At 49.1% G+C, this 12,750-nt stretch overlaps 1 protein-coding gene and 1 pseudogene across 1 annotated transcript; both read right to left on the bottom strand.

The window, feature by feature from the left end:
- Window positions 1–3,359: 3,359 nt before the first annotated feature.
- LOC102502058 (protein FAM204A pseudogene) lies at window positions 3,360–4,298 on the bottom strand (annotated as a pseudogene).
- A 3,107-nt stretch (window positions 4,299–7,405) lies between these two features.
- Window positions 7,406–11,032, bottom strand: SFTPA1 (surfactant protein A1). Its single transcript, XM_006163748.3, has 5 exons — window positions 10,660–11,032; window positions 9,750–9,935; window positions 9,385–9,504; window positions 8,696–8,773; window positions 7,406–7,796 (listed from the first exon to the last, which is right to left on the bottom strand). The coding sequence occupies exons 2-5, from the start codon at window positions 9,925–9,927 to the stop codon at window positions 7,420–7,422; spliced, it is 753 nt and encodes a 250-aa protein (XP_006163810.1). The 5' UTR covers window positions 9,928–9,935; window positions 10,660–11,032; the 3' UTR covers window positions 7,406–7,419.
- Between the last annotated feature and the right edge of the window lie 1,718 nt (window positions 11,033–12,750).

The following is a 12,750-nucleotide window of genomic DNA, read 5'->3' as shown; positions in this document are numbered from 1 at the left end:
AAGTCTCTGCTGTGACCTCCGATGCCTAGCTTTCTCCAAACTAATTCTTTGGAAGACTTTATCTCACCAGACAACTAGAGATCGAGAGGTTTGTTTTATCCGTTCGACTTTCTCTGACTCTGTTTTTTATTATTATTATTTTATACATTTAATCACTGTGTATCATTACAGCATACCACATAAATTTTCCCATCATGAGTACTCTGCTTATCATTCCAGTTAAAGACATTACCATATACACTATAATGAACAGATTTCTCTCTTTTCGTCTCTCTTAAATATTTTGCTTTCTTAGTCCCCTTGATTCCCTCCCTCTCACCCTCCCCCATTTCCCAACCCCTCCCCTACTGTCTCCAGTGTCATTGTTGCACTTCCTGCTTTTATACCTTCCAATCTTTTGGTTTCTGCCAGCGTGCCAGCATTCAGTATATACTGAGTAGGGACATACAAATGCCTCTCTTTCATTGTCTGGTTTCTTGACTTAGCCCTGAATCTGCTATATTTGTCCACTTTCTGTCAAAAGCCAGGGTCTATTTTTTACAGCTGAATAGTATTCTGTGGTGTATATGTTCCACGCTTTTTCAATCCATTCATCTGTTCATGGACATTTGAGTTGGTTCTGTGTCTTAGCAATTGTGAATAGTGCTGCAGTGAACATGGATGTGCAAGTGTTTTTCTTATAATTGGCACTTAGCTCTGGAGAGCTCGGATCGCCATCCCCTGTGCAGTAGCAGTCCTCCTACTGCTGCTACAGGGAGCTTGCCAGACACTGTGAGGGGCCGCTCTACAAAGAAGGCTCTTCTTGGGACCAGCAAATGGCATGGTGTTTACGTCACTGGATTCCCATATGCTAGGCCATGGTTCGAGTCCCAGACCCGATGGCTTGAAACTCATGCTAGGCACATGTGTGTGCTTGCCTAAAATCCGAAGAGGAGAATGGAGGAGAAGAGACTGCAATATGGCCGTCCCTCTTGAGGTGTGATTTCTCGCTTTCCGTCTCTCTAGCGAGTGCATATACCCTATAGCAAAAAAGAAGGCCCTTCTCAGGGCTGAATTTCCTGATGCCATTGACACAGCTTTGGAGGGCTCATAGGCTCAGAGGGCAAAAGACAGTCAACCTGTACAACAAATGGTAGACCTCCCAGGAAGTCAGGGTTTGGAAGTGAGAGATTATGTAGAATCACAGGCTTAGAAAGAGTGAAGGGTGGGGGTGAAGTCAGCTATGAGCAGAGACCAATACGAAAGCCTTGGTTCCACCAGGGGAAAGGACTCACTTGCGAATGGAAGCACAAGTCTGTCTCAGAGCTGGGTGATCTCATGCCTTGATTGTTATATTGTTACTATTCATGGGTCTTTAACGATTTACACCAAGATGAAAAGTCACGTTTCAAGTGTCGCAGCTTATCACAACCTAGTGCGCAGTGGAGACGCAAAAGCAATGAGGGACCTTTGCTTTCAGGCACATTTGATGTCACCTTGTAAAATTTACCAAACACGGTGGAGAACATGCAGAGCGAGAGCTGACCAAAACAAGCCTGAGAAACAGTCCTCCAAGGGCTGTGAACACTCAGGGCAGGCAACTAATATCGATTTTTAAAGAAGGTATAATTAAGGAATAAACAAAAGTTAAATAATTAAATTAATGATCTAGTATAAGAAAATAAATATAGAGCTAACAATGAAATAAAAAACTAATTCTTTGCAGGCCAGGGCTAAGGCACCAGATTCCACATGACTGACTGCATGGTTCGAGTCCTGGACCCAGCAGCTTGAAAAACGCACCAGGAATGTATATACGTGTACCCAAAATCCATAGAGGAGAAAGGATTGCCATCCCCTTTGGGAGTGACTTCCCACTTTCCCACTCTCTCTCCAGTGAGTGCACACACCCTATGGCAAAAATCTTAAAAACAAAACAAAATGTTCTTTGTATTCATTTGGCAAATTTGTATTGTGGCAGTTTGAATTACAGTTTTTGATTTTTTTTTTTAACCTCCTGCTCATGGGTAATACCCCCGTCCCTTGCCATAGCACTCACAGAGTTTCTGCCAGTGTGTGATATAAGCACTCCAGTCTCTCGGACAGCTGGTTCAGTCACGTGGCCATGAACAAGGGAGCGAAGGCATTAGGCGAGCTTGGAGATCAACTTGACTTTGTGTGTTTCTTCCCCAACTGGGAAAGTATGTCCCTGGGAGCCATTAACAGCCGAATAACTAAAGATGCAGAACAGACAGGAACTGTCTTAAAGGTGCATCATTACACACTCGGGGTCAAGTTTACAGCACACATTCAGAGACTCAGTCGTCACTAACTCCCGCGTCGGTAGCTGAGTCCAGGCAGCTCTGTTGCATCCAGCCCAAGCTCAGGCAGCTAGAAACTCAAAGCAAGAAATGAAAGTATTTGTCACCATAAGCAGCTCATGTGGAAATGTATAGTTGTATTAGCTGACTGGCCCAATATCAATGATCAATAGAGAAGGCATTAGAAATAAGCCAAATCAAGAAGGAAGAAAGGATTTTTTACTAATATAGATGGGATTGACATTATAAAATTATACTACAAGCAACTCATTTTAATAGCAATACATTGAAAGACTAGATAAAATAATATTAGAAGAGAATTTAACAGTACTCACATTGGCCCAAGAAGTGGGCCATAAAATATGAAAATGAAAGTCAAAATTATCAACCATCTCCCCATCAAAAACAAAATAGTTTTAAGACAAGTTCTACCAAATCTTTAGAAAAACTAGAATTCCTCTCTCATGCAAAACTTGTATCCAAAAACTCACTGAGCTAAAGTAATTAGCTAAACGTGTGAATTACAACGAGTAAGGACAGATTCAAAGAAGCGAGCTCCTAAATGATATAATTTATAAACACAGATGCAAAAATACGATTTAAAAAATAGCTGTTGAAGTCCACACATGTGTTCATAGTTAATAGTAATTGACAACCGCTGGAATCTGACTTCCTGCATTAGTTAGCTGGTGACTTGGCGGCAAATCACTCTTAACTCGACATGCCTTTGTCTTCTTGTTTGTAAATCGGGGAGGGCAGTAACAGCTATGAAGCAGGATGATGGGTTGCCCGAGTTAGACAAGCGCGCGCCAGCACGTAGTGAGAGTGTTGGAGGGTATCAGCCGTTGGGCTAAGTAGGGTATGTCCCAGAATGCTAGGGTGATTCTGCATAAAAAAGTCAACATAGTAACTAATTTGAAATAGGACAAGTTTTAAGTCTCCACGCAGGTATGTGCTTAAAACTAGACATGGCCTCAAAATTCTTCTTATATCTTCTTCCTGGACCCCTGCAGTAGCAAACTTTCTAGCATTGACTCAAAACATATTCTAAACAAATAGTTATGCCTTTACGATCTCTGGTTTTTTTCTCAGATACGTCACCTCCCGGGTCATGGAGTGGCTGCTAGGCTTGCAGCTGTTCCCTCTTAGTGAAGGGTGGGTAGTGGCCTGCTCTTGCCTTTCTGGAGAGAATGTTGGTACTAAGGGCAGGCAATACCGGCTCACACAAGAGGCCACATGTCAGTGTGGACCTGCTGCCTCAGCCCACACTGCTGGCTGTGGGGTCCCTCCCTTTGCCACTGACAAAGGGCAGCTCCTCTCAAGAGCCGGTTCTCTGGGAAGGCCAGGAACCTCCAGCTGTAGGTCCCATGCAGGTCCCAACATATTGAACGTAAGCAGGAGTAACTTCCCAGCACACCGAGCATGTGAGTCTACAGCTGTCTTGAACTCTGGTGAACTGCACGTATCCCATGTTGCTTTTGGTTTCCCTTCTCTTCTTCACTTCAAACACCCACACGAGTTTCTTCTTTTCTGAGCAGCTCGTGAATCTCATCCTCCTTTTTGACTTTTACAAAGTTGTGGCAGGCAACTGCTTTGGCAATTTTTACACCAACATCTCGAGCCACTAGGTGGTTGCTGAGTCCCTCAGCCTTCTCAGTATTCCATTCTTCCACAGCCTGGTCTATCCTCTTTTCAATGCCTGACTTTTCAACATTTTTCCTTTCTAACAGGAGGTTCAGTTCTGTCATGGACTTCAAATACTGTGTAAGCTCTTTCCATTAGTTTCACTTGAGGACTTTTCACTCTGAGACTCTTTTCTATTTTTAATTTATCTTTTCTGGAGCACTTTCTTTTTCTTCCTCTAAATTTTGAGGTTGAAGTTTTCTGTTCAGAATGCTTTTTATGCAATTCTTGAAATTTATTCCACATATTTAAAGGGGTTCTGGAAGGATAGTCTCCATATACATTTGCTTTTGTCTGTTTCTGTTTTTTATCCATCTGGTGGGAGACCGGAGACTTCTCTTTTCTGAAGTTCCCATCCCTTTACCTCCCTGTCTGTTATGTGCGGAGTTCTCAAACAGCTTCATCTTCAGAAGTTGGCTCAACAGCACTTTCACTAGGGCAGGAGGTAGCAGCTCAGTCCACGTATTCAGTAGGAAGTGGCCGCTCAGCAGCCATGTTACAATAAACATTCTCTTGATGTTAACATTCCTAAAGAAATGCCAAAAAATCATCTAACTGGGAAACAGAGGGAACTTTTCTACCTTGTTAGATGGTAGCTCTTTGAAACCTAAAATAAGTAGCAAGTGTTCCCCTAACACATTCAGGCCCAAGTCCATGTCACACATTCAGAGACTCATCTGTCATTAAGTAGCTTCAACAACATGTGGGGGCTTCTGGTCCTTACCAAAAGATGACAACTGAGATACAAAAAGTGTATCGTGAAGAAAAAATCATTTCTGTCATTCACAAATATAAACATATGTTTATAAAATACAAACAATTGAACCAGGAGAAAATAGAAAGCTGGACAGACCAATGACAAACAATGAGACTGAATCAGTAACAGTCTTCGAATAAAGAGTCCAGGTTCCTATGGCTTCACTCCGAATTCTACACAAGTTTTAAGGAAGAACTAATCCCATTTCTCCTCAAACTGTCCTCTGGGCAGAGTGGACAGTTGGTGACCAGGTGTGGCCTTCACCTCAGGCTGACAAACAAGTCCTGGGCATGTCTCCAGTGCCGCTGGGGGTGCTCTCCTGCATGGCATGGGAGGCCCTACAACGTAGTGCCCTGGAGGCCTCCCCACTCCGCCTTCTCCCACATTCAGCTCGGATTTAAGTTGTCTGTGAATACTTTCCCCCTGGTGCCCAGCCCGGTGACACACCCAGAAAGACGTGAAAAATGCGTAGGATGAGACAGAAGGGACGATGTGGTTTGGGGCTATAGGGCTTTACTCTCCTAACTTGGCCCTGCAATAAGTGAAACACGGAGGTGTAAACGAGTCAGAGCAACTGGTGTGGAGGTGTGTGCTTGTGCACGCCCACATGCATGTGTGTGTGCTAGTGCACGGCCACATGGGTTTGTGTGTGTGTGTGTGTGTATGCGTGTGTGTACAACTGTGTATGTGTGTATGCATGTGCACGAGCATGTGCTTTGTCAAATGTCTCTTGAGGAAACTCTCTGGGAAATCTGTGCTTCTAGCAGATCGGAGCTGCTGACCGGTAGCGGTGGACATGTGGGAGAAGGCGGAGTGGGGAGGCCTCCGGGGCACTACCTTGTAGGGCCTCCCATGCCATGCTGGAGAGCACCCCCAGCAGCACTGGAGACATGCCCAGGACTTGTTTGTCAGCCTGAGGTGAAGGCCACTCCAGTCACCAGGGACATGGGCTGATGTTGCATTGGCGCATGCGTGCACATGTCATGTGGTTGCATGAGTTCCCCATATATTCTGGTTATCGGTCCCTTATCACTGGCAGAGTTTACAAAAATATTCTCCCATTCTGAGGGTTGTCAATTCACATTAATTACTGTGTCTTTTGCTGTGCAGAAACTTCCTAATCTGATGTAACCCTATTGTCTATTTTGTGGATTATTGCTTGTGCTTTGTGGGTCTTATTTAAGAAGTCTTTCCCTCTACCCTTTTTTTCCTATTCCCCAATGTCTCCCAGAGTTTCCCGTGTTTTCCACCAGTAGTTTTATTGTTTGAGGTCTTAGGCTTAGATCAATGATCTACTTTGAGTATATTTTTGTTAATGGTGAGAGATAGGAGTCCAGGTTTATCTCTCGGCAGGTGAATACCCAGTTTTTCCAGAATCATTTGCTAAAGAGATTTTCCTTCTCTCATTGTATTGAGTGGTATACTTTGTCAAAAATCAGTTGGCTGTATGTTTTGGGGATATTTCTGAGGTCTCTATTCTGTTCCATTGGCTCACATGTCTGTTCTTGTGTGAATACCATGCTGTTTTGATTATCACAACTTTGTAATATATTTTGGGTCAGGGAGTGAGATGCTGCCCACTCCACTCTTCTTGCATAGGATTGCTTTGGAAATATAGGGTCTTTTATGATTCCTGACAAATTCTGTGACAGTGTTCTCTAGGTCTGTGAAGAACTTCTCTTATAATGGGGCTGGCGGGTGGCATGGTGGTTGTACTGGACTCCCACATGGCTAATCAAAGTTCATTTCCCAGACCTGGTGATGTGAAAATCACAAGTAAATAGATAAATAAACAAAATGCTCAGTACGTCTTATAAAGAAAATGCAAATCAAAAGCACAACAAGATACCAGTTAACCCCAGAAGAATAGCTAAGATTTTAAAAATAAGGAATGAAAACTGCTGGTGAGGCTGCAGTGAAAAGAGACCCGTCCTACACTGTTGGTGGAAAGGTAAATTAGTACAACCACAGAGGAGAACAATGCAGAGGTTTCTCAAAACGACCATATGACCCATCATTTCCACTCCTTAGTATCCACTCAAAGAACAGGAAACTACTCAGTTACGAAAACACTGCACATCCATGTTTATTGCAGCATTATTCACAATTGCCAAGACACGCAATCAACCCAAATGTCCAAGAACAGATGAATGGATTGAAAAAAAAATGTAACATTTACATAATATGGAATACTACTCAGTCATAAAAAGCAATGAGACCCTGACAGTTGAGACGAAGTGGACTAACATGGAAGATTTAGTGTTGAGCAAAGCAAGCCAGACAATAAAAGAGAGGCACTGTATGTCCCCCCTTAACATCTACTGCATGTCTCCACTCCATAGCAGAAACTGAAAGATTGGAAGGTATGAAAGCAGGGAGAGCAACTGTGGATACTAGAGACAGTGTAGGAGGGGGTGAGTAGTGGGAGAGGGCAAGAAAGGCAATCAGGGAAAAAAAAAAATTTAACGGACACAAAAATGAAAGTTATCTGCTGATGATAGCGTTTATGGTAATATATTTGACGTGACTGATATGCGTTATACTCAGACCGGAAAAAACCATCGTGTACGTTGTAAAGATATGCTGAGATTAAATGTAATTTAAAAAGAAAAAGAAAAATGACATGGGTGAGGTGGGTTATTAGATGGAGGCCAGAGGCAAGGCAGGGCCTGAGCCTGCTCAGAACTCACAGATGGCCAGCCGGTACTGTCGGCAGTTCTTGTCATTCCACTGCCCGTCGGTGTACATCTCCACACATGGCTCTTTGCCTCGACCCCGGGGCTCCCCTGGGTACCAGTTGGTGTAGTTCACGGCAGCCCCGTCCAGGTAGTGGAAGTCTCCTGGAGTGGGGTCCTCAGCCAAGCCCAGGTAGGCATAAATGTTATGCTTCGTCACGATGCTGGCCAGGGCTTCGTTCTCCTCGGGGCTCCTGGGAACAGCGACTTGGCCCCCTGCTCTGGCACACAGCTCTCTAATGGCATCGAAACTGACTGCCTGCCCATTGGTGGAGAAGATCTTCTCTCCCACGGCCAGCACAAGCCCCTGCAAACTGAGGACTGAGAGCAGAAGAGCCTGATCAGGGGTCAACCTCTGCCCCACGTCTGCCTCCCCACCTCGGGGTCCCTCCAGTCTTCTCATCTCTGCCTCTCTGCATCTTCTCTCCCTCTTCCCATCCTAGTTTTCTAAATTCCTCTCACACTCTCTCACCCTTTCATTCACTTGTCCATTTAATAATGACTGTTACCAGAAACTACAATTTCCTAGGATTCAATAGAAAGCAAGATCGGCAGATGGGCCAACCCTGCCTACAGTGGTTAAACCCTTTGGGGAGGGAACGGACTCCACACGGCTGCCCAGCTCAGTGGGCTGAAGAACACACTGGGTGTACATGTGCATACGCCCACATCTGGATGCAAAGGAGAGATGAGGGGAACACACTGGGTGTACATGTGCATACGCCCATATCTGGATGCAAAGGGGAGATGAGGGGAACACACTGGGTGTACATGTGCATACGCCCACATCTGGATGCAAAGGGGAGATGAGGGGAACACACTGGGTGTACATGTGCATACGCCCACATCTGGATGCAAAGGGGAGATGAGGGGAGGGGACTGGGGCACTTCCTTTCTCACTCTCTCACTCTCTCTCTGGCACATGTATGTACCCAGAAAAGAATGAGGAAAGAAAGAAAAAGAGAAAGAGAGAGAGAGAGAGAGAGGAAGGGAGAAAGGAAAGAAAGAAAAGAAGGAAGGCAGAAAATTTGTTTTTCTCTGCTTGACCATTAGGAGCAAATCCATGTGCAGTTCTGTCTCTGGGCTATTCAAAGACCTCAGGGAAGAAAAGCTCATCCCTTTCTCCCGAACTTGCATGTCCACACAGATCCGGAGGCCAATGCTGAGGAAGGGGAATGTGTGGTAGACCCCTGCCCTGAGAGGTCTCAGGACCCTCTTACCTCCCATCAACTGCAGGATTTGGTGCTGGAGCTCACTGAGTGTGGTCTGGAGCTCTTCGTCCAGATAAGCTGGAAGGCCTGGAGAGATGCCCACCCAGGGTGAGGGGCATGTCAGCAAAGATGCCCTTCCTCCACCACCAAGCCAGAGTTTTGCCAGGTGCAAGCCTGGGACTCCATCCTCCCGTCACCCACACACACTGCCCGAGGGTGTTCCCATACGCCCTACACGCCTGTCCGAAGAGGCGGCCCCACCTCGTGCCCCCGCTCTGTCCTTTAAATGACTATTTGCCCATCTCTGGGTTTTTCTGTCTTCTGGGCACAGACCCTCCTCCACGGACCTTTCTCTCTCCTTACTGCTCGGGCTTGGAGGTGCGCCCTCTGGGTTTCCAGGTCACACCATGCACCCGGACCTCTGATCCACGTCACCCCACACCTTCTGAGCCCCCAGGCCTCAGCCCACGAGCATCTCCCTGCCTCCCAGGGACAGCCCTCCCACACCTCACACCTGTCTCCCATCACTGTCAGTGCCTGGACTGTGGCCGGGTTGCTCACACACCTCCAGTCGCCCCTTCCACCTCATGCCCCAGACAAGCACACGCTGGGAACCAGCGTGCTGGCCGGATCCTCCCTGCCGGGTGCTAACCAAGGGCATTCAACTGCTGACACCACCCACCGCCCACCCAGCTCACCTGGAAGGCCCCTCTCACCGGGCTCCCCCTTCTCTCCACGTTCTCCAGCGATGCCAGGGGCTCCAGTCAGCCCATCACGCCCAGGAAGACCTGGCATTCCTCCAGAGGGACCCATTGGGCCTATGGGAGCAGGGGACATGGATGGGTGGGACCTGTTGCCACCACCGGTGGGACTGAGTAAGGGTCCCCTCTCCAGTGCTGACTCTCCATCTCTGTGGGCTCGTTAGGGTCCAGTCCCAGGACGCTCCAGCCCAAGGCCCCAGAGACTCCCATGTGTCCCACCCAACTGACTCTTAGACTCGGCCTACAACCCTGGACAGATGGGTCTCTGCGTGATGGGCGAGGTGGACTCTCTGACACCATACCTGGAGGCCCAGGGTCTCCTTTAATACCATCTCTCCCATCTCTGCCTGGCAAGCCATGGGACCCAGGAGTGCCAGGTATCCCGGGGCTTCCAACACAGACTTCTTGCACATCACACACGATGCCGGAGACCACCATCAGGAGGAGAGAGAGGGCCCCGGAGCACAGCGGCATGAGCATGGCGTCTCCTGCAGAAGGGGAGGCCACCCACAGGGCACCGTCAGGGGTCTGGGGCAAGGAGGAGCCTGAGGGCCAGGTCAGGTCCCAACAGGGCTCAGGAAAGCGCCAAACTCCATGGAGGTTCCCGGCATCCTCCACTTCCTGACCTGCCTCTGCCCTTCCCTCAGAGAGAGGGCCCCGGAGCACAGCGGCATGAGCATGGCGTCTCCTGCAGAAGGGGAGGCCACCCACAGGGCACCGTCAGGGGTCTGGGGCAAGGAGGAGCCTGAGGGCCAGGTCAGGTCCCAACAGGGCTCAGGAAAGCGCCAAACTCCATGGAGGTTCCCGGCATCCTCCACTTCCTGACCTGCCTCTGCCCTTCCCTCGGGGTGAGGTCAAGGTGCTGGGCAGTGCGGGAAAGAGGGAGTTTCTGACTCTTCAGATGTGGGGGAGAAGGTGAGCAGACATGTCCAGGCTCATGCCTACCTGCCCGACGTGGTCAGTGATGGGGACCCTTGCCCACGCCCGGGAGCTGTTCCCTCAGCCCCTGTTGGGAATGGACCTGGCCGAAGGACCAGTGAGCTGTGGGCTGTTTTCAAGTTTCCCCTGCATCCACGTTCACGATTCCAAGGAGCACCTCCCAGTGGCACAGGGAGGCCACCTCCTTGCCGGCCCAGCCCCTGAGGGCTGCTAGCAGGCCCTCACCCTCTGCAACGTTGCACTGGACACCACCGGGGAGGGGGCTGAGCTCACCTCACGCAGAGCCTTCAGGCGACGTGGACTGCTGCTCTCAGGCCAGACAAAAGAGGGAGAGGGGTGGCTGCTTTTATGGGGTGCAGGTGCCAGCTACCCCACTGCAAGAGGTTCCTGTCACAAGGGCCTCTAATCCAGAGCACCAAGCAGGAAGCAGCCGTTCTGTTTACACAGCACAGGGCCCATGGAGCACTTCAGGCCTCTAGGAGATCAGAGGTCACAGGACCTGCTCAAGAACCGCTCCAGGCCCGTAAGAGATTTCCTGCTGGCTGAGGCTGTCCACCTCTGCTCAGGAGCGTCCCTGGCAGTGAGAGTGCCAATGGACATGCACAAACTCCAGGTCGTTCCCACAGTGCAGCGGCGGGTCCAAGCCGGTAGTCAGGCTGCACTGCAGCAAACCCTGTGCCTGGAACCTGACTCACTCCGAGCTCCCAGTTCCACCCCACCACACCGCCCACCCCGGCTGAGCCTCTGGGCCTGCAGCTGTGTGGCAGACACCTGGGTAAAATGGCTGAACACACCTACATCCACGTCCCTGTGCCTTCAAGTCCAGCTGTGGGGAAGCAGCACCCGAGGGTCATGGGGGAGCAGCCATGGGGGTGCCACCTGGTGCTCTGCAGCGATGCTTGTTTTAAGGGGTCAAATGATATGAGAAGGCCTTGGGAATGAAAAACTGTGCAGAGATTTCTAAAGGTTTTGCGCTGAAATAAACTCACACCTTAATTTTCCAATTTTTGAAGTGCCCTTGACTGGGAGCTATCCCGAACTGATCAAAGCCCTTATTCAGGCCATAATTAGGAGGGCATCTGTACTCGTAGGAATGGTAACAGTGAGGAACTAAAATGAGAGGTCTCCTTTTTCACTGGTGGCTTGGAAAGTCTTGAGATCTGTGGGAAGGGTGGGTGATCCCGTAGGGGCTTGGCTGAGGGAACTCCGCCCCTAGGTGCAGGAAGCTGGAAACACCCATGTGGAGTGTGATCACACCTGCACCTGCCCCAGACTGGGAGTGAGACAAGTGTAGAACCAGGCAGGAACCCAGACCACGCAGGGCTGCACAGGGCGGGGTGGGTGGCAGACAGTCTTCAGGGAGGACATAGGCTTGGGGGGGGGGGAGGCCCTTGCCACCCACCCACGGGATGCCCTGCACTCACACACAGGACAGAGGTCAGCGGGACCCCAGGGCCATGCGGCTGGTGGGAAGGTGTGGCTCTAGGGGCGGAGTTTCAGTCTGAGCCAGGCTTTCGGCTGGACTTCGTGTGGAGCTCTCACTCAGTATCCGCTGGTCTCCCCATCAGTGCACGTGACTTTTTGAGCCTTGGCAGTTTTTTCTTTTTATCATTTTGAAACATCAAACTTACAGAAAAGTTGTAGGTGTGGTACAAATACTTTCTCCTGACCACTGAGAGCAGGCTGCCTCATACTTTAATGTGTGTTTTGTACAAAGATGTTTTCCTAAACAACCACAATACAGCCATCGCAATGGAGAGATTAGCACCAATACGATAACTCTCAGGCCCTACGCCCTGACAAAGTCCTTACCAGCAAAAGGCCCAGGTCCAAACATGTCCCACGTCACAGTCTCTCAAGTCTCTGTGAGCTTGAGTGGGCCTCCATCTTCCACCCCTCATGTCTACAGCAGTCTTGGAGACAGCAGCCTGGCCCCCACACAGGACGGCCCTCCACCTTGCCCCGGCTGTGCCATGGGCCCTGCATCTTAGGCCTGGCTCTGCAGAGGTGCTGCTCTACTCTTATTGTCCACCCAGTGGTGTCTTCTTAATCTGTCTCCATCACAATGTCTGCTTTGGCCATTTCATTAAGGTGGTATATGCTAGATTTTTCTTCTATAAAGTTATTTTTTTCTTTTTAATAAAATTTATACTCTGTGGGAAGGGCCTATAGGTGTTATGTAAAGTTCCCATCTGTGGGCCCACACGGGGGTGCAGCCCTACTGCGATGCTCCGTGGTGGCAAACCCGCATGGGGAGGTGGTGGGTTCACATCTCGAGGCTGTGTGCAGTGAGATGAACACACGCCTGCACTCAGCCTGGCTGAGCTGGTGGGCCTGCTGGGGGGCTTCTCTCTTATTCTTTCT

Source organism: Tupaia chinensis, unplaced genomic scaffold, assembly GCF_000334495.1.
Source record: "Tupaia chinensis unplaced genomic scaffold, TupChi_1.0 Scaffold142854_1, whole genome shotgun sequence".
NCBI classification, from domain to species: domain Eukaryota; kingdom Metazoa; phylum Chordata; class Mammalia; order Scandentia; family Tupaiidae; genus Tupaia; species Tupaia belangeri.
The sequence above is the reverse complement of the archived record's forward strand: the minus strand, read 5'-3'. Positions and strand labels throughout refer to the sequence as shown.

Excerpts from the sequence above, each read along its gene's own strand:
- SFTPA1 (XM_006163748.3), bottom strand. The coding sequence starts at position 9,927 with ATGCTCATGCCGCTGTGCTCCGGGGCCCTCTCTCTCCTCCTGATGGTG. Across the intron at positions 9,505-9,749 it reads AGGAGACCCTGGGCCTCCAG|GCCCAATGGGTCCCTCTGGA; the intron begins GTATGGTGTCAG and ends CTGCTCCCATAG. Across the intron at positions 7,797-8,695 it reads AATCCTGCAGTTGATGGGAG|TCCTCAGTTTGCAGGGGCTT; the intron begins GTAAGAGGGTCC and ends TTCTGCTCTCAG.